The following is a 27,558-nucleotide window of genomic DNA, read 5'->3' on the forward strand; positions in this document are numbered from 1 at the left end:
CCTTTAGACATATCGTTGTAGTGTATGGGACCCTTTAGACATATCGTTGAAGTGTATGGGGCCCTTTAGACATATCGCTGGAGTGTATGGGGCCCTTTAGACATATCGCTGGAGTGTATGGGGCCCTTTAGACATATCGCTGGAGTGTATGGGGCCCTTTAGACATATCGTTGTAGTGTATGGGGCCCTTTACACATATCGTTGTAGTGTATGGGGCCCTTTAGACATATCGTTGTGGTGTATGAGACCCTTTAGACATATCGTTGTAGTGTATGGGGCCCTTTAGACATATCGTTGTAGTGTATGGGGCCCTTTAGACATATCGTTGTAGTGTATGGGGCCCTTTAGACATATCGTTGTAGTGTATGGGGCCCTTTAGACATATCGTTGTAGTGTATGGGGCCCTTTAGACATATCGTTGTAGTGTATGGGATACGAGCGCCACTTCTGTGTGTCCAGAGCGGCACCTCACTTTACTCACTACAGACACCAAGGGCTATATTTACTAAGATCTTCTATTTAAGATGGGATGTTCCCCATAGCAACCAATCACTTTCTACTTCTCTTTTATGTAGCACCCTCTAGAAGATAATACCTGGAATCTGATTGGTTGCTACATCCCATCTTAAATAGAGCTCCTGTCTTAGTAAATTTACCCCGTGAGTATATACTCTGGGCCCCATGTATATTACAGCTTTTGGCTTTATCATTGCATTACGTTACCGCGCTCTGTCCTGGAATACGAGCCGCAGTCTGCACGCAGAGGACGCTTTACACAGCGTAGTAGTGATCGTAAAAGCATTTTCCTGCAATTCTCAGGGTCTTAATGAGGAATCTCTTTGTTGGCCATTTCCACACCCCGAAAAACAAGCGCCATGAGGTTCTGCGGCTAATGGGGAGCATCCTGGGACTACAGAAAGCTGAGATGGATGAAGTGAGTAATTGCTGCTTAGTATGAAATCCTTCTGCTTTGTGCCGCCAGCTTGTGGGCTGCTGCGTGACGGGAGGCGGCTGATGGACTGGGAGCGGCCGGGCTGCGTGACGGGAGGCGGCTGATGGACTGGGAGCGGCCGGGCTGCGTGACGGGAGGCGGCTGATGGACTGGGAGCGGCCGGGCTGCGTGATGGGAGGCGGCTGATGGACTGGGAGCTGCCGGGCTGCGTGACGGGAGGCGGCTGATGGACTGGGAGCGGCCGGGCTGCGTGACGGGAGGAGGCTGATAGGCTGGGAGCGGCCGGGCTGCGTGACGGGAGGCGGCTGATGGACTGGGAGCGGCCGGGCTGCGTGACGGGAGGCGGCTGATAGACTGGGAGCGGCCGGGCTGCGTGACGGGAGGCGGCTGATGGATTGGGAGCGGCCGGGCTTTGGCTGGATTGTTAGGATCCACCATAAGCGAGGGAGGTGGGCTGACTTGTTGGCTGTGGTCACCGGCCTTTGTTCTTGGAAGCCTCACAAGTGATCTGTTCCTGTCCCTGCAGCTTTTTGTAGAAGAGAACCGCGGTGTCACCCGGTGGGTGACCGGCTGGCTCGGAGGAGGAGCAGCACCTACTTCCAAGAGTGTCCCCAGCACCCCTCTAAGACCAAGCCACCACTCCTTGTTCAATAGCGTAAGTGAACGGTTACAATATTCAGTGTCTCCAGCCTGCACGTGCATGGTGTAAGTCTTACCTGGCGAGAAAGGAAAAATCAAGGCGCATATGGTACACAGACGACCTTTGCTAAATGAAACTTCGCTGCTCTCCAAAAACAGGGTATTAGCCACCCTGTAACCATAGAAAAGAATATGGAGCGCACGCAGTGTAATATTAGTGTATTAAGAAATTTATTCAAAAGAATTAACCGTTAAAAAATCTATACAGACTGGATTAGTATTACACTAAAAAGCATATCCACCATGTGATAAACAAATACACAATTACAGTTTAATACTAATAAAAATAAATCTAATCCTCGAGGTTAATCATTAGTGAAAAAAAGGGGGACAATTAATACAGAAGTCTCCTTAAATGGTAACAGTTCCTCAGTTAATGTTACCGCTTTGATATTCCAATAAATGGATAATTCCAGATAACCGTTCTGATGATATTTCTGTAGTAATGATGGTAATAAATATACTTGCCCTGACTGAAGTGAGACCAAATCACTAATAATTAGGTAGATGTTAAAGTCATGAAATGATTCTTCTCACAATTCACAACTCACATTAGCACTAGAATAAATGCCGTCATATGGTATAGTGTCTTACCTCACATGTTGTAATTCTGTCATCAGACCCAGTGATACATGCATGTTATCTATGTGCTTTACCTCAGTCCACAAACTGGTATGTCACACAGAGATGTGCGGTGAGGTAAGTGGCTGAGGAGGCACTGGCTAGTACCAGAGCCAGATTTACACACAATATATGAGCCCATTATACACAGGCGCAGCGGTATATACATGTGGGTGTTATATACAGGTACATCGGTATATACATGTGAGCATTATACACTGGTGCAGCGGTATATACATGTGGGTGTTATATACAGGTGCATCGGTATATATACATATGAGCATTATACACAGGTGCATCGGTATATACATGTGGGTGTTATATACAGGTGCATCGGTATATATACATGTGGGCATTATACACAGGTACAGCGGTATATACATGTGGGCATTATACACAGGTACAGCGGTATATACATGTGGGCATTATACACAGGTGCAGCGGTATATACATGTGGGCATTATACACAGGTGCAGTGGTATATACATGTGGGCGTTATATACAGGTGCATCGGTATATATACATGTGGGCATTATACACAGGTGCAGCGGTATATACATGTGGGCATTATACACAGGTGCAGCGGTATATACATGTGGGCATTATACACAGGTGCAGCGGTATATACATGTGGGCATTATACACAGGTGCAGCGGTATATACATGTGGGCATTATACACAGGTGCAGCAGTATATATACATGAGGGCATTATACACAGGTGCAGCGGTATATACATGTGGGCGTTATACACAGGTACAGCAGTATATATACATGTGGGCATTATACACAGGTGCAGTGGTATATACATGTGGGCATTATACACAGGTGCAGCGGTATATACATGTGGGCATTATACACTGGTGCAGCGGTATATACATGTGGGCACTGTACACAGGTGCAGCGGTATATACATGATGCCATTATACACAGGTTCAGCGGTATGTACATGTGGACATTATACACAGGTGCAGCGGTATATACATGTGGGCATTATACACAGGTGCAGCGGTATATACATGTGGGCATTATACACAGGTGCAGCGGTATATACATGTGGGCATTATACACAGGTGCAGCGGTATATACATGTGGGCATTATACACAGGTACAGCAGTATATATACATGTGGGCATTATACACAGGTGCAGCGGTAAATACATGTGGGCATTATACACGGGTGCAGCGGTATATACATGTGGGCACTGTACACAGGTGCAGCGGTATATACATGAGGCCATTATACACAGGTGCAGCGGTATGTACATGTGGACATTATACACAGGTGCAGCGGTATATACATGTGGGCATTATACACAGGTGCGGCAGTATATACTGCTGGAAATTTGGTGAGTTTTGATCAGAAATGTGCGGACATGGCAGGCGGGGGCAGAGGGGGGGACACTGCCTCACCTGCCATAGACTTTTTACTCCAGAATTTTTACTATAAAAATGATTTAAGTAATACAAAGAAGATATTTATAATATATTATTTGTATTTTTTATATACTTTATGTGGTCAAAACTCTGGCCTATACGTTAGTATGACAGGAAAGGCTCTGCCTCACCCCACCGCTTTGATGTGTATGTCTGCAAAATATGATTGTAAGCTCCAGTGGTGCAGAGATAGATGCAATGTTGAGATATATAGAATGTAGCACAGTGCTATATAACATTTTGCCACTACATAAATGGATATTATTACTTATATATTAATAGTGTTTCTGTACAATACTTACTGGGCCGCTATAATGCGTATTTTATTATATTCCTCTATTTTGGGGGTATGTAATGCTCGGTATAACATAGGTCATTAGTGTTTATGCTGCCCGGCCATGGGAGTAATTCTGCATTGTGTCCCTGAGTTCAGGTGACGTCATTCATGTTCTGTGTGCGCAGTCATTTTCAGAGCTCTTCGTAAAGTTTCTGGAGACGGAATCGCTGCCGAAACTTCCGCCGCCCAAGCTGACTATGCAGGACATGGCGCCCCTCAGCCAGAGAGCAACCGGAGCTGCCGCACTTCCAGGTAAATCGCCTCTCTCTGCCGCACGCTGATTGCTGCCCGTTAGATGGGTATGGTTATTTTCACAGCGCAGATGACAAGAACAGCCATAGTGTTGATGGCTTGTGGTCAGCGACGTTCGCCTCGCATCCGCTGCAGACATATAATAGACAGAACACCGTTACACATCAGCGCACCATCAAACAATGGGGACCGGACTATGAGCCTCTCTATAAGATACCCCCCCAAACTGCGTCTGCATTTACAGTACAGCACTAAGGCATTCCGATAAAATCGCTCCAACCCCCCCTACCTCCGCCAAATGCTGGCTACCTGTGACTCACTATGAGAATAAATACTCTCTGCGGTCGCTACTGTCATCGCCAGCTTCGCACAGAACGGCTTTGGCGCACGCAGCTGTGAATCATTGCGTCCACCTCTGGCCCACACCCCATAATGTCATGCTGATCAGTATATTTATCAGCAGAATGAGCCCCAGTAATATAACCGCTGGTAGCGCAGCTGTCATACGACTTGTTGCTTCATGTATCGTCTCCGTGCCAAATGACCGTTTAATAAGAGCAGGCCCCCGGTAATTGTTTCCAGAGTTTCTGGCCTCTAATATCTTTACCATCGCTGGAGAGGAAAAACCTGAGACTTTCATTTCTTTCTTTCTTTCTTTCTTTCTTTCTTTCTTTCTTTCTTTCTTTCTTTCTTTCTTTGTTAATGTACAATAATAAGTATAATACAGCTCATTTATCAAGGACAAAATTATTTTTTTTAAACATTGTTTTTATATGATTAGTCGCTGACTAATCCTCCTCATGAACAGCATTAGAAGTGGTGATGTCCAGAGCTTACTATGTATATGGTACCATCAAGTGTCTTCCCAGGGAGCATTACAGTCCTAGTAACAGACAATACAACACAAGCCGGGTCACACACACAATACAGCCAGTTATTTATGTGACAGGGCAGATGTATTAACCTGGAGACGGCATAAGGAGGTGATAAGCCAGTGATAAGTGCAAGGTGATAAACGCACCAGCCAATCAGCTCCAATATGTAAATTCACAGTTAGGAGCTGATTGGCTGGTGCGTTTATCACCTTGCACTTATCACTGGTTTATCACTTCCTTATGCCGTCTCCAGGTTAATACATCTGACCGTTACAATATAGAACACACAGTGCCCCTGTGACCTGGGTGGGCGGGGACAGGAAGGCTCAGAATCGCTGGCTGCGAGTAGGACTCAGAATCGCTGGCTGCGTGTAGGATCATCGCACGGTGGAGGGCCCTGCTTATGAGAACTTACAGCCTGTTTGGCTGTGACTGGGAATAGATAAGGAGGGTGGACAGAGAGGGTGTGAGATAAGTGTGTGAGAGCTGGTGGTGGGCTTTTATGTACAGCCGCGGTTTTAGGGTATATTTGAACGAGAAGGTGGGCTGGTTTACAGTCTGGTAGAGCAGGGAAGTGAGTTGAAGAGAAGAAGTCTTGGGCGACACCCAGGCAGAAGACTCAGGAGAGAGGATAGCGTTAGCAGCAGACATAGAGGTGGGAGGGAGAAGGGATCACGGATGAGGGGAAGGCAGTAAGCTCGGTGAAAGTGCTGGGGCATTAGATAAGTGCCTGGGTGTAATCAGAGTTGTCCGGCTCTCTGCTCTGTATAACCACCCTGCATAGGGTGCCTGGTAGCTTATCCCGTATGTACCTGTGTGACACGCCTCCGCTATCCTGTGGATAATCACTATCGCGTGCTGGCTTCCTGCGCGCTTGTGGTACTAGAAGGTCACATGCATGGTCTATTGCAAGATAACTCAATAAGCTAAGACTGATTTTCTGTCCTGCAGGAGCTATGTCAAGCCGACGACAGGAGTCCAACCCATTCCTGGCTCCTCGCTCCGCTGCCGTTCCTCTCATCTCCACCGCCGCAGCGGGCACGTCAGGGCACCTCCTCATGAAGCCGATTTCCAGCGCCCTCCCCACATTCACACCTATGCCAGTCTCCTCGGACGCCGGAGCGGTGCTGAAGGATCTGCTGAAGCAATAGACTGATCTGAATGGAGCCTATGGAGCATTACAGCACTTTAAAAACAAAAACACACTTGTAAATAAGAGAACCCAAAGAGACTTTTTTTTTGTACAATCAGAAAACTTTATTTAAAAAGAAAAAAACACAACAAAAAAAAACATTTTTTTTTTTCAACTGCTTGGCATGAAATCTGGGAGAGGAATAATCCAGATGATGAACGACCGAGCGCAAAACAACAGCGCGGTGTATGCCAAATAAATGTGCGTTGCAATTGGACACTTTAAGGGGGTCTCCGTTCCAGGGAAGAGGCAAAGCCGGTCTGATGTTGGAGTTCGTATACATTTACATGCCAGGAAGGGACTCGCTGTAGGTGAAATACGACTTTATCCGAAAGAATATTCCTCAATTTAGGAAACATGAGCAATAGCAGAACATTGTGTCTCCGTTATTGAGGGATCAGTGATTAAATCTACCCCCACCCCCCCAGTCAGTGTTATTCTCATCCGCATACACAGCGAGCCATGTGCCGCATTATTACACTCTGCAGAAACCATCAGACTACTCCCATTTTGTACATATGTCATGGCCACTTATTTGTCTTCTGCTTTTTTTATTTCTATACGTTCCCCGATTGATACAAGGGTAAATTGTAAACCCATTTTTATGTTGCCGGAGATACTGAAGAAAGGAAGAAACCGTTACAGCCAATAAGGTGCTAGGGAAGGGAGGTGACAGGTGCCACGTCAGCCTCGCCAGGTGGTAACGCACTAGAACGAGGCAGCAGTACGAATCATCTCATCAGCAGTTGGGTAATGTGCAGAATGGATTTTTAAGTTAATGGGGACGTCCAACTAAACTTTTGATTAGATATTTAAAAAAACAAAACAAATGAAAATAGGTATTATTGTGACAAATATGAACACACTAACAATCAGGTATTTAAACATTGCATTGTAGTCCTGCGAGAAATGGCGCTCACAAGGACTGGCACGCCAATAAGAGACGGGGAGAGAGGAAGTAAAAGGAATGTAAGAAATTCGCTATATGACGGAATTTACAGAGCTCCATGTTATCCGCTGGTGGAGTCTACAGGTCTCTTGGGGCACCGTTTCGGCCCTAGCACTTAGTAGCTGTTATACGTAGGGTTATTCTCTTTCAGGTCACGCCTGGGCCGAGACTAAGTGACCAGGTAATGTGCAGCATTGGTGAATGCAGAGCCTTAGTTCTAAGGGATACGCTGCATTGCTGTTACCTACAGTATGTCCTGAGTGACCGCTGTGACTTCCGCCAGGTCCTGCGCCTCGGAAGCCAAGGGCCCCCGTCCTAGAAGCCGCTGTGTTTTATGTTTCCCGCAATTTCTTCATAATCAGTACTAGACCCCTGATAACTTATGGCAGAAGTGATTATTTATTACATAAGGCGCACCATTGACAAACAGCAGTAAGCAGGTGGGCAAACCCCACAGCGATCTAGCATCAGGCGGTATGCCTCTTTTTCTGTCGGCGTGGAAGTGTCGCCCAATCTCCATATGACAGCTTTCCAGCCCTCCACCATGTGACTACAGCATTGGCGTGGAAATCCGAAAGAAATGCGGCCCTTCTCTGACCCTAACCACGGGCTGTAGGAATAATACCTGTAGCCAATCACATCTGCTGTAGCTAAGCAGCATATTTTTGGGGGACATTAGGGTTCAGATAGCTCGTAAATGGCGGTACTCTCTTTAGCCCTTGATGGAGGGAAGAGGTCATTTATTTTTAGAATTGAGTGGACGTTCCCGTAAGTTGCTGTGTGAGATACCACTAGTGGCAGAGGGCTTTACACATTGCGTCCTGCCATCTATTCCGTACACAAAACAATGGGAGGTTTCACCTTTGTATTTTATTGCCTCTTTTTTTGTTCCTGTATACTGGTTATTTGTTACATAACTGCTAATTGGAGGGCTATAGTGTGAATATAATGTATAGAAAATAAATCTAAATTAATGAACATCATTTTGTTTCTGCGTTAATACCCGCTGTATTTTCTGACTTGCTGACCGATAGACAATCCGTGGAAGAGGAGCAAATATTTCCGTGAGTTTTGTTTATTTTATACATTTTGGATGCAGAAGGAATTTTATTCCTTTTGTTTGTCATCCCAGACGTATCCGTCTCCTATGTTCTTTGTATCGTAGCGTTTCGTAGGCCTCAGATCCATCTTGTTTCACCGATGACACTGGGAGAGCCGTAGAAAAACTTCTGCAGGGGGAAAAGGAGATGTTTTGGCATTGCTGGCTAAGACATGCTGGAAGTTGCTCTGTACAATGTGTTCACGCTGCTGGGTGTAGCGTTCTGCACACTGCGAAGACAAATGTGTTATGCTGGCCACTGGGACTGTATGCTGGCCACTGGGACTGTATGCTAGGCAAGCCTGTGCAGAGAGGCTGGATCAGACATGCATCAACTACTTATCAATCAGTAGGGAAAAAGGGAGAGTGCAAAGGAAAATTGCTTTCTTCTGGATTTGAAGTAATCTGTTGCGCATGTGTCCAGTTTATATGGCATGAAAACATTTTACTATCCGTTTTAAACAATACCTGGTTTTATGTCACCTAGCCACAAATATTCCCTTTATACAGTCCGGTGTCTTCAGTGCAACCTACCGTCCCTGCCGATTGCGCACGCTGACTCTGCCGCAACTTAATTGTGCGTGCACAGTTTTGGTGGCTTGGGAACTGAAGTTACTCTACTTATTGTGTAATATAATCACTTTGATTGTATTGCATGCGATTACTTAATGAGCATAGATTACAGATCTGGGGCTCCGAGAGCGCTTACATTTTGTCCTATACCTTCTAGATCACCTCTTCTCCCTAAACCAGTGTAAGCGCCCCTTCGGCTATGTTGTTACAATACACAAATGAGGCATTTTTACTGCGGTGAAAGGGTTAAAGCACTTAACACCCTCCCCCCCACCCCTTCTTCTTTTTGGCAGTCACCCCAAGATTGTTGTGAGGGGTCTGGCCAGTTAGTGCGCGGACTAATCACATCCAGCTGTCTCAGAAGGAGGCCCCTATTTGCATTGTTTAGCATACTCTGAAAATGAAGAGCTCATTTTTTGCATTCCTTGTGCAATTGGTGTTATGCAGAGTTACAGCGCAGGACTAAGCAGAACCAGGTGCTGGCCGGCGTGTATGGGACAGGCTGCAGACTCTCTCCTTACATCACTCTGCACTCCCAGCAAAGCTCGCACAGCCCAGGCACCCAGCGCAGAAAATGCTGAGACTCAGGTACGCTTCCTGCTCTGTGTCTCCTTTCACTGCACTCTATGGGGTTCCCTCTGACACTGTGTCCTGTGTGACTTGATGGCGCTAGACCCTGCTGGGTAGTTTATGGGTCAGGAGACTGAGGAAGGCACCAGATTTCAGACTGCGCAGTAAAAAGTATGATCCTCTCATGCAGTCGTGAATGCAGATGGCATCTGGTGTTTGGAATTATCTTTTATCATCCATCTGTGATGTTATGCATTCAAAGGGGGAATTATTCATGCAGAACGTACCAAGAGTATCTAAGAGAGAGGGTATCTATGCTTGAGCACAGGTGGTTAATCTAAGAGAGAGGATGTCTATGCTTCAGCACAGGTGTCTAATCAATCTATCTAAGAGGATATCTATGCTTCAGCACAGGTGGATAATCTAAGAGAGAGAGGATGTCTATGCTTGAGCACAGTTGGATAATCTGTAGAGAGAGTGTATCTATGCTTGAGCACAGGTGGATAATTATCTAAGAGAGGATGTCTATGCTTGAGCACAGTTAATCTATCTAATAGACAGGATATCTATGCTTGAGCACAGGTGGATAATGTAAGAGGATATCTATGCTTGAGCACTGGTGGATAATCTATCTAAGAGAGAGGATATCCTATGCTCGAGCACAGGTGGCTAATCTATCTAAGAAAGAGGATATCTATGCTTGAGCACAGGTGGATAATCTATCTGAGAGAAGATATTTATGCTTGAGCACGGGTGGATAATCTCTCTGAGAGACGATATTTATGCTTGTACACAGGTGGATAATTATCTGAGAGAGGATATCTATCTATGCTTGAGCGCATGTGGATAATTATCTGAGAGAGGATATCTATGCTTGAGCACAGGTGGATAATCTAAGCAAGAGGATATCTATGCTTGAACACAGGTGGTAATTATCTGAGAGAGGATATCTATGCTTGAACACAGGTGGATAATTATCTGAGAGAGGATATCTATGCTTGAGCACAGGTGGATAATCTAAGCAAGAGGATATCTATGCTTGAACACAGGTGGTAATTATCTGAGAGAGGATATCTATGCTTGAACACAGGTGGATAATTATCTGAGAGAGGATATCTATGCTTGAGCACAGGTGGATAATCTAAGCAAGAGGGTATCTATGCTTGAGCACAGGTGGATTAATTAGTACTTCATTTTGTTAGAACATCTGTGCTCACACATGGATATCCTGAATACCTGGACTGTTAGGGTACCTGAGGACCGAGCTTGGTAACCAGTGGCGTCAGCTGAACTGAGAGAGGTGTGTTAAGGATTGAGGCGTTTCAGAGCCACCAAAATAGCATTTATTCAACCTGTCGTTCTTCAGTTGTAGAACTGAGACAGCATGCTGGGACTTGTAGTCACTAAACAACTGGAGATCTGCAAGGTAAATAACTGTGATAGTGATACAGTGATTTACTTGGGCCATGTTCCTTGCACATGACACCTCTGCTTTAAGGTATTAATCTGCAGAGCATTTCCCCATTGCTGCAGAATGTTGCACTTTGCGGAGGGAATTGTTCTGCAGATGGGATCCAGGTCCCTATACGTCCTGCGTATTGCCCAAGGTCTGAGCTCAGTAATTGTGCAGTTGCTGTAGCAATATCTGATCTGTGGATTGGGGGAAACTGTCCGTATTCACTGCGAGTGTTTCTTACTTTATCCTGGCAGTAATTTCCAAATAAGGTCAATTTGTGTCAGATTTCTACTACATAACTAGTATGTAGGCCAGCCTTTCATACATGTAACTTATGTCATTCCAGGGGAATGCAGCCCACCCCCCACCCGTGTGTGTGTGAGCTGGGGGGCTGCTGTTGTTTCCTGACTTCCCAGAGTTGTGATCTGATAAATCCCATAATGTCCCAGATACCATTTCTATGAGGAAAACGTTTTATCAATGTTTCTGTTGCTGAATAAGCCCCCTCCCTTGTAGTAAAGAATCCCTCCCTTGTAGTAAAGAATCCCTCCCTTGTAGTAAAGAATCCCTCCCTTGTAGTAAAGAATCCCTCCCTTGTAGTAAAGAATCCCTCCCTTGTAGTAAAGAATCCCTCCCTTGTAGTAAAGAATCCCTCCCTTGTAGTAAAGAATCCCTCCCTTGCAGTAAAAGTCCCTTTACAGTGACACCATGGTTGTCCATTTCCAAATCCCGTCCTCCTCTTCCAGTCAGGTGACAACGTGCTGTGATGTTTGTACCATGCGCACTTGTCATGCATAGCAGAGCGGTTTTGGCCTTTGCCGCTGCAGACTGACGCGGAGTTTGTGCTCTCTGTCCCCCCCCCCCCCCAATCCCATTTCTCCCACTGTCTATTCCATTTATTGTGTAAAGTATTACCTAGTCCCTGCACCTACCTCCAGTATATCTCCGCTTCCCATTTCAACGTATGGCCAATTTACCTACTAGTGAGGAGATTCATCAACACATGGATGGAGATAGAGTACCAGCCAATCCGGTCCTAAGGCCGGGTACACATGATCTGGGCGATTTCCCATCACAGATTGCCGGTACACACTGAGCGATTTAATGAACAGCGGAACAATCTCTCGCTCTATCCTTCATTAATATGCACAGCGCAATATTGTTTGATTGAGTGACGGTGCTGCACAGTCAATCTTGTATGTCATCCGCAGAATTGCGCAATTCTGCATAAAAAGAATTGCGCAACCACACATTCCAGTGTGACCAATCGTGACAGTGGCTGATTGGTTGGTACTTTATCTCCATCCACTTTATCTCTCTCCAAGGTTTATTACATTGTGGTGCCAGTTATAAGAGGATATTCGCAGCCGTGTAAAACCGTTGTGCGTAGCGGGCATGATGTAGCTACTGGGCACTTTGCTGGTTACGCTTGCTAAATCCTTCCTGACTGTGGATCAGGACTGCTGGGTGTAATGGCAGAACGCCTGGCTCTCCGTGCAGGACAGCTGGGGGGGGATTAAAGTGTTCGCACTAATCTGCGGCCGCAGGATAGAGCAGGAACTTGGTAGTGATGGTACTTAGAGTGCTTCCATGTACTTACCTTTGTAGGAGCCGGTGAGCCTCCTTTTTATGCTGTGACCTTTATGTCACAGGTGTAGCTCGGTGTAAACCAGTTTCATGCTCCTCTAATTCGGAGCACATAGGGGGCGCTGTTCATGTCTAAATCCCTGATTCTGACCATTGGTGCCAGTTAGCTTGGGTCAGGAGATCTGCATTTCTCATTCCTAACGTCTAGGCCAGGCATGTCCAAACTGCGGCCCTCCAGCTGTTGAGAAACTACACATCCCAGCATGCCCTGACACAGCTTTAGCATTCTCTGACAGCAAAACTGTGTCAGGGCATGCTGGGATATGTAGTTTCACAACAGCTGGAGGGCCGCAGTTTGGACATGCCTGGTCTAGGCTGTAGCACTGTCAGCACCTATTAGGTTTCAGGAGGGCTGGACGTAGAGCCCAGGTATGCTGCTTGACTAGAACCCTTACAGAACTGCTGGGAGACTATGACATTTCTGCTCTCAAATCCTCAGACTTCGGACCCCAGATGAGACGGCTTAACCCCACCGGCCGTCCAGAACCCCTTATACCTTCACTTGAGTGTATTTCATTATTTATATGGCACCTTGTATGTATCCAGACATGCCCTCATACAGTCGTGCCAAACAGCCCCGCTGGGCAAGCCAGGTCCAGTGCAACTCTACAGGTAACTCTTTATTTGGGTCTTTTTACATGAAAATGCGTCTTGGTCACAACGTGATGGGACCAAGACGCATCAGGAGACTGATTAATTTGATCTATGCCACTTGTATATTGTGTGCGACTGAGTCTCGGACAATGTAGTAGCCGCAGCTTTTTTCCAATACACCGTTGTGCTCTGTATACAGACTCAGTCGCACACAATATACACAAGTGTCGCATATCGCATTAATCAGCGCAGTCTCCTGGTGCGTCCTAGTGGCATCACATTGCGACTAAGATGCATTTTCTGCAGGAAAAGACGCCCGACGCTGGTAGAGTCTCTAGGGACCTGGCTGTTCGCTTTGATCGTGCTGCGTGGCGTATGAGGCTAGATGTAGGAGGACACGTGAGGAATAATTTCCACAGTGTAGGGGACCAGTCAGCTACAATTTGCATTACAAAGAAACATGTGTGATATACTGTATATATTATTAGCTGCCTCCCCCTCTTACTGCATCTCTCTCTGACACCCCTCTTCTTTCTCTCCCCTTTTTACATCCCCCTCTTTCTCTCCAGTTCATCTGTCTTGTCTCCTCTCTCATCTCTCCTCTGTCTTGCTCTCTTCCCCTTCTCGCTATCCCCTCTGTGCCTATGTTTTCTTTCTGCATCTTCTCCTTTTTTTGGGGGGGGCTTTAGTACCTATAGAGAGTGTGCTTGGAATGAATGGAAACTGTTGTTGACCACAGTGAAGGACACATTGAGCAATTTTAATGCTTCTCAAGTGACTTTTTTTTTTTAATTGCAATAGCGACATAATGACGGCTTGTAACTAATGTATTTGCAATACATGGCTAGTGCCTCTTCTGAGGTGCCTGTTGTCCAGATTTCCCCTTATTACAAGCCGCAAAACTCATTACAGACGCAGTGCACGAAGGGCCCACCAGAGCGGCAGCGGTAAGGGCCCCAAGCTGTGTGGCTGGCCACTAGAGGGGGTGTGACTGGCCACCACAGAGGGACTTTGACAACCATTGCACATGCAAAGAACAAGGCCCCTTTTTTAAAGGTAGGAAAGGATTATGTCTGGACAAACCAATTTGATTGACAGGAGGGCTAAGCTTGGTGCAGTTTCTATAGAAACAAACCAGGCTCTCAAGTTCATCCATGATCCTGCTGCACCATGTTACTGACCCCTAGTGGAGAGGTTGGTGCCCACTGAGGGTCTCTCCTGTTGGCCAGTCTGAACCTGCTGCAGAGTGGTCTACCTAGTGTTACTTTAATTGTAAATAAATACATATATACACATACATACATACATACATACAGTGTCGGACTGGGGCTTGAAGGGCCCACCCGGGGAATGCTGTTGTAGGGGCCCATGCTTAAGGGTGTGGCCAGGCTCCACTGGGGCGTGGCCAGCCACAGAGGTTTGGCTAACCAATACAGCGTGCGCGCCGGGTGTCACCACACCCGGTGACGCCTCTGCTACAGGGTGAGCAGGAGGAGGACATTGTATAGATGTCAGTGCTACAGGGTGAGCGGGAGGAGGACATTGTATAGATGTCAGTGCTGCAGGGTGAGCGGGAGGAGGACATTGTATAGATGTCAGTGCTGCAGGGTGAGCGGGAGGAGGACATTGTATAGATGTCAGTGCTGCAGGGTGAGCGGGAGGAGGACATTGTATAGACGTCAGTGCTGCAGGGTGAGCGGGAGGAGGACACTATAGATGTCACGGGTACAGGGTGAGCAGGAGGAGGACATTGTATAGACGTCACGGGTACAGGGTGAGCAGGAGGAGGACATTGTATAGACGTCAGTGCTGCAGGGTGAGCGGGAGGAGGACACTATAGATGTCACGGGTACAGGGTGAGCGGGAGGAGGACATTGTATAGATGTCACGGGTACAGGGTGAGCGGGAGGAGGACATTGTATAGATGTCACGGGTACAGGGTGAGCGGGAGGAGGACATTGTATAGATGTCACGGGTCCATGGTGAGCAGGAGGAGGACATTGTATAGACGTCACGGGTACAGGGTGAGCGGAAGGAGGACACTGTATAGACGTCACGGGTACAGGGTGAGCGGGAGGAGGACATTGTATAGATGTCACGGGTACAGGGTGAGCGGGAGGAGGACATTGTATAGACGTCACTGCTACAGGGTGAGCGGGAGGAGGACATTGTATTGTATAGACGTCACTGGTACAGGGTGAGCGGGAGGAGGACATTGTATAGACGTCACGGGTACAGGGTGAGCGGGAGGAGGACATTGTATAGACGTCACTGCTACAGGGTGAGCAGGAGGAAGACATTGTATAGATGTTACGGGTACAAGGTGAGCGGGAGGAGGACATTGTATAGATGTCACGGGTCCATGGTGAGCAGGAGGAGGACATTGTATAGATGTTACGGGTACAGGGTGAGCGGGAGGAGGACATTGTATAGATGTCACGGGTCCATGGTGAGCAGGAGGAGGACATTGTATAGATGTTACGGGTACAGGGTGAGCGGGAGGAGGACATTGTATAGACGTCACTGGTACAGGGTGAGCTGGAGGAGGACATTTTATAGACGTCACTGCTACAGGGTGAGCGGGAGGAGGACATTGTATAGATGTCACGGGTACAGGGTGAGCGGGAGGAGGACACTGTATAGACGTCACGGGTACAGGGTGAGCGGGAGGAGGACACTGTATAGATGTCACTGGTACAGGGTGAGCGGGAGGAGGACATTGTATAGACGTCATTGGTACAGGGTGAGCGGGAGGAGGACATTGTATAGACGTCACGGGTACAGGGTGAGCAGGAGGAGGACATTGTATAGACGTCACGGGTACAGGGTGAGCGGGAGGAGGACACTGTATAGACGTCAGTGCTACAAGGTGAGCGGGAGGAGGACACTATAGACGTCACGGGTACAGGGTGAGCGGGAGGAGGACACTGTATAGATAACACGGGTACAGGGTGAGCAGGAGGAGGACATTGTATAGACGTCACGGGTACAGGGTGAGCAGGAGGAGGACATTGTATAGATGTCAGTAAGTTTGGTGCCTCTCACCTCACGCCTCTGCTTTCTGCACATCCTGGGCACTCCTCACCAGTGCCGGTACAGGGTATTTGTGAGCTCATGGCGGAGGGCCTGCGGTCAGCGTTGTGAGCCGCCCCCCCATATAGACACTAGTGCCCTGGTATGACCCATTATGGCCCCATCTACCCTCACACGGTGTCTCACAGCCCAGTATAGGATTCTCCCCACGTTCTCCTTCCTACTGAACGCTGACTTACACTGACGTACAGCAGGGCACTGTGATGCCAATTATCCCATTCACATATGTGGCATCTCAGGCGGGTACCATGTATCCTGGCCGGCCTGGCACTGTATAATAGGACAAGTAATGATACATTGTTTATGAGATGTTTATAATGGCAGCTGCCCCGCGCCAATACCCCCCCATCAGTGTTGTCTGTAGACGTTCCAGCTGCCCCGTTGGGCCTCGGCTGTTATATACAATGGAAAGAAAGGCCGTTTCCTCTGTGGGCTCCTGGGGCGCGCTGGTCGGCTCAATGGATTGAGAGGAAAATGAGTGTTTTATATTTTTATTTCTCTGCGGTTTTTTCCACAAATTAGTGACTGATTAGCGCAGGTCTGTCCTCTCCCAGAGACCCTGCTGCCGGGAGCCAAGATAAACCTTTCATTAAGCCCCGAACTGGCAGAACAATCCGCATCATGTCACTGGCATGGCCAAGCTGCCTGGCAAGGACTGGCGCTCTGTACTTCAATCACCACGCGTGGAAGAGGAATGGTTAATAAACCAGCGTAACCGTCACTCTGCAAAACCGCCGCGTTCTCTTCTCTTACAGAACCCAGGTTACATTTGGAATATGATTTTTATTAATTCAACAGCTGCGTTTGAAGAGAGTTTTATGTGTTTACTAAGCTCTAATGTTCTACTTACTACATATACTTGTGGTCTGCGGAGCGTTGTTCGCTGTAGCGATGCGTCTTGCAGAGCGGTCATTACCTAAGAACTGTTTTATTTAAAAACTTTTCTGGGACACTGTTCTCCAGGAACTGAACATAATCTTCTGCAGGAACCATGGGTCTAATTCAGACCTGATCGCTAGGCTGCGTTTTTTGCAGCGTTGCCATCAGGTCAGAACTGCGCATGCGTATGCACCGCAATGCGCAGGCGCGTCGCACGGGTACAAAGCGGATCGTTGCTGTGTGATGGGTTTTACAAAGAATCCATTCGCACAGCCGATTGCAAGGAGATTGACAGGAAGAGGGCGTTTGTGGGTGGCAGCTGACTGTTTTCTGGGAGTGTTTGTCCATACATTTGCAGGGCGGGTGTCTGACGTCAATTCCGGCCCCGGACAGGCTGATGTGATCGCAGCGGCTGAGTAATAGGCCCTACACATTGGCCGATCCGCCGCTGAGCTGGCCGACGGGCGACCCGGCGGCAGGGGGGCAGTGACGGGGGGAGTGAAGTTTCTTCACTCCCCCCGTCACCCGGCTGCATTGAAGTGCAGGCAAATATGGAAGAGATCGTCCATATTGGCCTGCATGTACAGCCGACGGGGGACCAGCGATGAACGAGCGCAGGGCCGCGCATCGTTCATCGCTGGAGTCTCCACACTGAAAGATATGAACGAGTTCTCGTTCATTTATGAACGAGATCGTTCATATCTTTAACACAAATCGGCCAGTGTGTAGGGCCCTTAGGTCCTGGGCTGAGCAGAGACTGCACAAGATCTGTTTGTACAGCTCGGCTGCACATGCGTTCGCACACTTGCAAAGCGAAAATACACTCCCCCATGGGTGACGACTATCTGATCGCAGCGCTGTAACAAAAAAAAACTAGCGAGAGATTAGGTCTGAATTACCCCCTGTATCTCTGCCCAGCCGCTGGCCTGAACTCAACCCTTGCAGCATTGACAATATAGAGGAAAATGTTATTATTTACATAATTAGCAGCAGCATATTCCGTTGCGCTGTACAGTTGGGAACACGGTAAGAAATGAGTGCGTACTGACAGGCAGACTAACAGTCGCTATGTAAAAAGAAAAAAAGTGAGTTTTATTAAATGGCGCTCTGGAGACCGTATAACTCCCCAAAGTCAAACAACATTTAGGAGCATCTCCTTTACTGGACAACGGGGATGTGAGCCCATAACACCAGGGCGACATTTACATACTGTGTCAGTGAAAGTCTACATCACAGTGAAGGATTTTCCAAGATTGACAGAGGCCTGAGGGCCCTGCCTGCCAGCTTACAATCTATAGTGAAATAGGCATTTGCCGCATGGGTGTAAATGCAGCCTTTAGAAAGCACTAGGTCAGTGATGGCTAACCTTGACACTACAGCTGTTTTTGAGCTACACATCCCAGCATGCCCTGCATCAGTTTTGCTATTTGGCCATGCTAAAACTGATGCAGGGCATGCTGGGATGTGTAGTTCAACAACAGCTGGAGTGTCGAGGTTCGCCATCACTGTACTAGGTGAATGTATGATACAGTAATGCAGGAATGTTGGCCTGGAATCAAGGAGCTGTTTGAGTATGGAAAGAACACATGTAAATTTTGTTTGAGCTGTGTAGTGGTAAATAGAGTAGTATTATGGGTGGTTCTGAGGTATGATCAGCTGTCTTTAGAGGTAACATTTCAAGAAACAACGTGAAAGTTTGGAGACTAGAAGAAAGTCTTGTTGTGCGAGGGAGGGCGTTCTACAGAATGGCTGTCACCGTGACTGGGAGCGGGTAATGCATGTGGGTGAGACGCGCTGGTTCGGGGAAGAGCAGTAAGGAAACTATTGCAATATCCAATGCAGGAGACAATGAGTGTTGCAGTGTTTGCAGTGTCTTGTGTAAGGTATGGGCGTAACATGGAGATGTTTCTATGTAGATAAATATTGGTACACAAAAGCCGTATAGGTCCAGCTGCTAACGAATTACCATATGAGGTCAAACATATTAATGAATAGGAAAATAAAATATGGTAATCGGCACATAGTAAAACTGGCATCACCCCGTTACTGAGTCTGGACACTAAAATACCTTTCTAACAAGGAAAGTGACCGGAATAGAAACAATGGCGCAGGACCGCGCTTATACTGTGACAACAACGGTATTGTCCTGGCAGAATGATGTAATCAAGACACGTAAACTACTAAATAATAACACCCCAAGTAATAAAATAACAATTCACACAAAATATAACGAATAACGTTCTCACATAACAATCAATATCTAGAATAAGGTGTTCTATAAACCGGCGGTTAAATATACCAGGGTCTGTATATACAATAAGGGCCGTCTGTATACCTGCCACAGGCCTTCAGGCTGCTTACTGGTTGTATATTCTCCAGATTACCGCTATAACGTCCAGCTTCTGCGCAGATGGTTATTATTACTGCCTCACAGCACTGAGGTCATGGGTTCCATTCCCACCATGGCCCTAACTGTGTGGAGTTTGTATATTCTCCCCGTACTTGCGTGGGTTTCCTCCGGGTACTCCGGCTTCCTCCCACAATCCAAACATAGTGTGATTGTGTCTGTGTGTGTACATGTGATAGGGAATATAGAGTGTAAGCTCCACTGGGGCAGGGACTGATGTAATGGCCAAATATTCTCTGTACAGCGCTGCGGAATATGTGTGCGCTATATAAATAATTGGTAATAAATAAATAATAATAATAATTCTGTAGTGGGAATCGGTGCAGAGCGCCATCACCAGGTGTGTCAGCTCTGTGGCACCGCCACCGAGGGAAACCGTCCTGATCTACGCTCACAGACCGGACCTGCAGCTGCAGAAATCCAGACAGGCGGCGGCAGGGACACTACGGACTGCCCACAGCAATGAATGCCCACGTGCGGAGGGTGGCACTGAGGGTGCCTGGCACTGAGAAAAGCCTAACCCCCTGCCCTGAGATCGCTCAGCCAGCTTGTAGTTGGATCTTTTGCTGGTATTAGTAGTGCGTGTCCTAGTTCAAAGCCACAGCTGGGCTTTACTTATAGATCTCTGAAGTCTGCCCTGGGATTATTATTGTCACTGAGAAAAGTCACCATCCAGCTTAGAGTGCAAGCTCAGCAGACTAATTTCCTGCTCCAGCGTTGGTGTGGCTTCAGCTATAGTCCCAACTAGATCCCATAGTAAGGCTTCTTTTCTCTTCCTTCCCGCAGCCTAACCCTAACCCTCCCTTGAAGCATTACCCTCCCCCTAGTACATCCCCCCCGCCACAGCCTAGCCCTCCCCCTAGTGCCTAACCCTTTCTCCCCCACACACAACCTTACCCTAACCCTCCCCACCCCCTGCAGCCTAACTCTCCCCCTCTCGCAGCCTTACCCTATCCCCCTCCCCCTAGTGCCTAACCCTAACCCCCCAGTTCCTAACCCCCCCCCCTCCGCAGCCTAACTCTCCCCTCCCCCTGCAGCCTAACTCTCCCCCTCTCGCAGCCTAACCCTATCCCCCTCCCCCTAGTGCCTAACCCTAACCCCCCAGTTCCTAATCCTACCCCCCCCCCGCTTTATTCTTACACTGCGATTTCTGGCAGGACCTAACTCTGTACGTATTACATACACCCCCCCTCCCAAAGTGCAACATGGTTCTACAAAGGTGCCACATTTTGTGCTCTTGCAGTGACCTGTGTGTGGGCAGAAGTCCTGCCTAGTAATACAGAGCTGCTACCTATATGCCATGGGGCACTGGCTGTCTGTGATGGGAATAATGATGATCTGTCTTTCTGTTTCAGAATACTGACCCTGCTGACACTCTGCCTTACGGACGCAGTGCAGGCACAGGTGAGTGCTCCTGCATTTACCATGCAATATACACTGTACTCTAATTTATTATGCTAGAAATGCTATATATCTGTTATTTGCCCCTAGAAGACCATACACCTAACCAGCATTAAATAAAAGGCTGCCTTGCGCGTCAGATAATGCAGGGATTTGTGTGTCTGCAAGTGGAAAACTGGGGCCGCCCTTTCCTGGTGCAACGGCTGTCACAACCGCCATCATTAGTAATAAGCCATTGAACCGGTCCCTACGCTCCAGTAGATGTAAGACGACCATCAAATACAGGCTTCCCGTCCTCATATACAGGCTTCCTGTCCTCATAGACACAACACAGAACCCCACCGAGCATTACATACACGCCCACGTGTCGGGTTGGTTCCATCGCTCTCATTGGGGTCAATTCAATTTGCCAACAGTTGAATAGCGCCGTAAATTACCTCCCAGCGCTATTCAATACAGCGCCATTGGACACTTATTTGTCGGGAATTCCTCTCAGGGGGTGAGAGCAAAAATCCGACAAAAGTGCTGGTTCACGGCCGGCGCAAGGCTGATTCTGTCGGGAATCAGCATTGCGCCGGGCAGTTAAGTCGAAGAATGCCCGTTCTCCCGACAATTCAACCTGTTAAGTCCGGGAGAATGAGCATTCGCCGACTTAACATGATCAGAATTAAATAACTATTCAACTGTCGGCAAATTGAATTGACCCCTTTGTCACTGCACAGTTCCCGTCCCAAAACGCCCAATTTCTGTCTGTATGACTCAGAATAGGAAGGACATATATATATATATATATATATATATATATATATATATATATATAAAACTGCGTAACGTCGTATCTGCACATACTGTACGCTATATGTGAAAGCTTGCCATTTGTGCCCATGCACAGTGATCCGTGTGACTCAGTGACTAAGGGTTCCCCGCTCATGTAAGCATTACACACAGGGGGTCATTCCGAGTTGATCGCACGTAGCAACTTTTTGCTGCTTGTGCGATCAACTAGACGCTGCCTATGGGGGAGTGTATATCTGTATAGCAGGGGTGCGATCTCTTGTGCAGCCGAGCTATGCTAAAAAAGTTTCAAGTAAAACAAGACCAGCCCTGCAGCTACTTACCTAGTGCGACGGATCCAGCGATGAAGTTCCCGGCTGTGACGTCAGACATCCGCCCTCCAAACGACTGGACACGCCTGCGTTCGCCTTACCACGCCCGGGAAACGGTGAGTAGACGCCCCGATCCTCCTTCCCGCTGTCAGTCTTCTTGCGATCGGTTTCATCTGTCCTGGCGTCATTGCCCGGCGACGGACGTCGCTGGACAATGACGTGCGTGTGCAATGCGAGCGCCGCACAGCCGCAGTTCCGACCCGTTTGCACCGCAGCGAAGAACCGCTGCGTGCGAACGGGTCGGAATGACCCCCACAGTGAGTTCTTGTATGGAGACAGGTGATGTTACATTGCGGATGTGCAGATACAATAAGTAGATCCAGAGCCGTCACCATCGTACATGCGGCCACTACCGACCCATTAACAGGAACCAATTTAATAATAAAATAACATGCCCCTCCTACGGTCCTGCACAGTGTCTCCACATACAGTGAATGGCTGTTGCCACTCTGATTGGCAAATAGCCCCAGCCATCCACCAATCGGCATGCTGACAGCCATTCACTGTCTGGCTGCAGGCTGGGAGACAGGTAGAGAATGCTGCACTGTGATTGGAGGATAGCTCCAGCCATCCACCAATCGGCATGCTGATAGCCATTCCCTGTCTGGCTGCAGGCTGGGAGACAGGTAGAGAATGCTGCACTGTGACTGGAGGATAGCTCCAGCCATCCACCAAATCGGCATGCTGATAGCCATTCCCTGTCTGGCTGCAGGCTGGGAGGCAGGTAGAGAATGCTGCACTGTGATTGGAGGATAGCTCCAGCCATCCACCAATCGGCATGCTGATAGCCATTCCCTGTCTGGCTGCAGGCTGGGAGGCAGGTAGAGAATGATGCCTGGCCGCTCTGATTGTGTGACCACCACCCGCCCATGCTCGGAGGCCCCTAGCCGGCATGCCTATACATTAAGATGACCCAGAGTTGGCCGACAGATCATCTCATAGTCCAAACTATGAGCCTGATTCCGACGAAGCCCCGATTCGGTCGTAATTGACCAATGTTTGATCTTTTCAGCACATAGGCTGGAGCTGCAGATCGCACATGGTGCAATGGTACTGCTCTGATTGCAGTGTGGACTGACTGACCAGCTGCAGATTATCTGGCCCGGGCACCATAGAAGTGGGGGGAATTCTGAGCAACCTTGGGGTAGCTCAGATGCTAATGGTGCACCCAGTGGGCAAGATGTTTGGTCGATGCTGTGCAAGCAGTGAATCTGGGAAGCCGTCAGCTTCGGCACTGTTAGTATATGTCGGGTGGGCAAACTACGGCCCGCGGGCCACATGCGGCCCGTGAACTGATCCTGCCCGGCCCGCATCCGTGTGCAATGACAAGTGCTACAACTGGCTGAGCTGCTTGTCATTGCGCTGCATTACCTCTGAGCCATGGGCGCTGCTGAGTAAGCCTGGTCATGTTGGGTACAGCCGGCCAGATTACCTGTGATATCAGGCGCCGTTGGGGGTGGAGCTAAAGGCAGAGCGGCAGCATGGATGCGTGTGGCGGGCAGTTTGCACACATGCAGCAGCACAGGCACAGCACTATGTGGACTCGGGGAAGAGCACCTAAGTAAGGTACATGTTTGGATGGCTGGTGGCAACGGGACCTGCCTGGCAAAGGGGCAGGGGTGCCAGGGTGGGGGCAGCTGGCAATTCTGTCCAGGGAGGGAAGCTGGTAACTTTGTCTGGGAAGGGGAGCTGATTATTTTGTCCAGGGAGGGAGGAAATGAGAGGGAAGATAACTGTAAAAAGTTTTTTTTGTTTTTTTATTATTATTATTATTAAATGTGATTGTTAGCAAGTGGTGTTTTGACACCTGACTATTCAATGTCGCTGGCAGTAGGGAATGCACTCAAAGCATAATCTGCGATAAGTACCCTGCTGGAGCCACATTGTTTTGTGTGTGGCCCTCGATATTCACTCGAAAGTGTTAAGTGGCCCCCCAGCTGAAATAATTGCCCACCCCTGCTATATGTCCTCAGATCCACAGAAGCAGCAGCGTTCCCTCTGGCTTCCATCTCTGAATTAGGTCTCCTTATTACATGACTCCTCCAGCACATTACTTGGTTGCAAAATGATAAAGGAATAATACCTCCTCCTACACCTGCACAGTATTATTATTATTCTCCTTTATTTATATGGCGCCACAAGGGATCCGCAGCGCCCAATTACAGAGTACATAAATAATCAAACAGGAAAACAGTAACTTACAGTTGATGACAGTATAGGACAAGTACAGGGTAAATAAACATAGCTACATCAGCAGATGACACTGGAATAAGTATCCGGTGGCAGAAGACTGCTGGAGTTGGTGCAGTTGAAGATGATTAAAGTAAAAAAGGGTAAGCACACAAGGGAAGAGGGCCCTGCTCGTGAGAGCTTACAATCTACAGTACTTGGGGTAATGACAGTATAGACCTCTCCTGGATAGTGACATCACACCAGACATACAGTATTTATCTTCTATTGTCTTACAGGCACCAGGCCTACACTCAGTGCTCTGCGTCTATATGTATCAGTGCTCTGCGTCTCTTTATGTATCAGTGCTCTGTGTCTCTTTATGTATCAGTGCTCTGCGTCTCTTTATGTATCCGTGCTCTGCGTCTATATGTATCAGTGCTCTGCGTCTCTTTATGTATCCGTGCTCTGCGTCTCTTTATGTATCTCAGCTCTGCATGTCTTTATGTATCAGTGCTCTGCGTCTCTTTATGTATCAGTGCTCTGCGTCTCTTTATGTATCTCAGCTCTGCGTGTCTTTATGTATCAGTGCTCTGCGTCTCTTTATGTATCAGTGCTCTGCCTCTCTTTATGTATCAGTGCTCTGCGTTTCTATATGTATCAGTGCTCTGCGTCTCTTTATGTATCAGTGCTCTGCCTCTCTTTATGTATCAGTGCTCTGCCTCTCTATGTATCAGTGCTCTGCGTCTCTATATGTATCAGTGCTCTGCCTCTCTTTATGTATCAGTGCTCTGCCTCTCTTTATGTATCAGTGCTCTGCCTCTCTTTCTGTATCAGTGCTCTGTGTCTCTTTATGTATCAGTACTCTGCATCTCTATATGTATCAGTGCTCTGCGTCTCTTTATGTATCAGTGCTCTGCGTCTCTATATGTATCAGTGCTCTGCCTCTCTTTCTGTATCAGTGCTCTGCGTCTCTATATGTATCAGTGCTCTGCGTCTCTATATGTATCAGTGCTCTGCGTCTCTATATGTATCAGTGCTCTGCATCTCTATATGTATCAGTGCTCTGCATCTCTATATGTATCAGTGCCCTGCCTCTCTTTATGTATCAGTGCTCTGCGTCTCTTTATGTATCAGTGCTCTGCGTCTCTATATGTATCAGTGCTCTGCCTCTCTTTATGTATCAGTGCTCTGCGTCTCTATATGTATCAGTGCTCTGCCTCTCTTTCTGTATCAGTGCTCTGCGTCTCTATATGTATCAGTGCTCTGCATCTCTATATGTATCAGTGCTCTGCATCTCTTTATGTATCAGTGCTCTGCCTCTCTTTATGTATCAGTGCTCTGCCTCTCTTTATGTATCAGTGCGCTGCTTCTCTTTATGTATCAGTGCTCTGCCTCTCTGTATGTATCAGTGCTCTGCGTCTCTGTATGTATCAGTGCTCTGCGTCTCTATATGTATCAGTGCTCTGCGTCTCTATATGCATCAGTGCTCTGCGTCTCTATATGTATCAGTGCTCTGCGTCTCTTTATGTATCAGTGCTCTGCGTCTCTATATGTATCAGTGCTCTGCATCTCTTTATGTATCAGTGCTCTGCGTCTCTTTATGTATCAGTGCTCTGCGTCTCTTTATGTATCAGTGCTTTGCATCTCTATATGTATCCGTGCCCTGCGTCTCTTTATGTATCACAGCTCTGCGTCTTTTTATGTATCAGTGCTCTGCATCTCTATATGTATCAGTGCTCTGCGTCTCTTTATGTATCTGTGCTCTGCGTCTCTTTATGTATCAGTACACTGCCTCGCTTTATGTATCAGTGCTCTGCCTCTCTTTATATATCCGTGCTCTGCGTCTCTTTATGTATCCGTGCTCTGCGTCTCTTTATGTATCCGTGCTCTGCGTCTCTTTATGTATCCGTGCTCTGCGTCTCTTTATGCATCGGTGCTCTGCGTCTCTTTATGCATTGGTGCTCTGCCTCTCTTTATGTATCGGTGCTCTGCCTCTCTTTATGTATCAGTGCTCTGCCTCTCTTTATGTATCAGTGCTCTGCCTCTCTTTATGTATTAGTGCTCTGCCTCTCTTTATGTATCAGTGCTCTGCCTCTCTTTATGTATTAGTGCTCTGCCTCTCTTTATTTATCCTCAATGCATTGCATCTCTTACGGTATCACTCCGCCCACTTTCTCTGACGGAGTAAATCACACAGAGCTGTATCACTCCACCACGCACTTCACAACCGATCACACAGAGCTGTATCACTCCGCCCCTCTTTCTGTGACAGGGCAAATCACACACAGCTGTATCACTCCACCCCTCTTTCTCTGACATGGTAAATCACATATGTAATTGTGAACAAGTTGCTTGAGTACCCAAAATGATATATAAAAATAATAATAATAATAATAATAATAATAATCATTTTCTTTGTTATGTAAACTTAATTTTTCGGTACTAAATAACCCGTTCTACCCAAATCCTTTGTCATTTTCTGCCTCTATGGGAAACGTCCGGCTTCATCTGCTTTCTGCTTTTCTGCTTGGAAAATACAGATTTTGGTATTGTGATAATCTGAGAAACGTGTATCCAATGTCAATTCCCAAACCTGTGTGTACGGGGCCAACGATCACAGCTGCAGCAGCGTGAGATGCTTTTTGGCCGACTGCACCCCATGTTCCCTCAGAGGCAATCTGACACCGCAGTGCTCTATAATCTGCTGTCCAGAAGTTTTATCGTTTTTCTGGAAATTATTACTATTTTAACATTATTATTTTTTTATTTGATTTTTGTATCTGTCTGCCACCTCTGCTATGTTGTCCGTCCACCCCTAATGACAATGGCACTTAATGCACATTAGAGGGCGGAGGCAGATTCACCATCAGCCTCTGTTCTCTGCACTTCAGCATCTGTGGTCGATTAGAAACTAGTAACAAATGTTTGATGATATTTTACATTGCGTTGTGACGCCCCCTACGTATAGCACTGGTTTTATTGTGTTGTTTCTCTGACGTCCTAGTGGATGCTGGGAACTCCGTAAGGACCATGGGGAATAGCGGCTCCGCAGGAGACAGGGCACATCTAAAGAAAGCTTTAGGATCACCTGGTGTGCACTGGCTCCTCCCCCTATGACCCTCCTCCAAGCCTCAGTTAGATTTTCTGTGCCCGACGAGAAGGGTGCACACTAGGGGCTCTCCTGAGCTC

At 47.5% G+C, this 27,558-nt stretch overlaps 2 protein-coding genes across 3 annotated transcripts in view; both read left to right on the forward strand.

Annotated features, from left to right (window-relative positions):
• The window catches only part of TRIP11 (thyroid hormone receptor interactor 11), a 109,107-nt gene extending 100,812 nt beyond the window's left edge, over positions 1-8,295 (forward strand). The window contains exons 18-21 of the mRNA XM_063948576.1: positions 820-934; positions 1,479-1,607; positions 4,170-4,296; positions 6,123-8,295. Coding sequence (XP_063804646.1) covers positions 820-934; positions 1,479-1,607; positions 4,170-4,296; positions 6,123-6,322 — 571 coding nt within the window. The 3' untranslated portion in view covers positions 6,323-8,295. The remainder of the gene's footprint in view (positions 1-819; positions 935-1,478; positions 1,608-4,169; positions 4,297-6,122) is intronic.
• A 1,045-nt stretch (positions 8,296-9,340) lies between these two features.
• The window catches only part of FBLN5 (fibulin 5), a 79,773-nt gene continuing 61,555 nt past the window's right edge, over positions 9,341-27,558 (forward strand). For both annotated transcript variants that reach the window (XM_063948578.1, XM_063948579.1), the window contains exons 1-2: positions 9,341-9,572; positions 20,986-21,034. In XM_063948578.1, the coding sequence (XP_063804648.1) occupies positions 9,559-9,572; positions 20,986-21,034 (63 nt within the window). In that variant the 5' untranslated portion in view covers positions 9,341-9,558. The remainder of the gene's footprint in view (positions 9,573-20,985; positions 21,035-27,558) is intronic.

Source organism: Pseudophryne corroboree, chromosome 12 (assembly GCF_028390025.1).
Source record: "Pseudophryne corroboree isolate aPseCor3 chromosome 12, aPseCor3.hap2, whole genome shotgun sequence".
Taxonomy (NCBI): Eukaryota; Metazoa; Chordata; class Amphibia; order Anura; family Myobatrachidae; genus Pseudophryne; species Pseudophryne corroboree.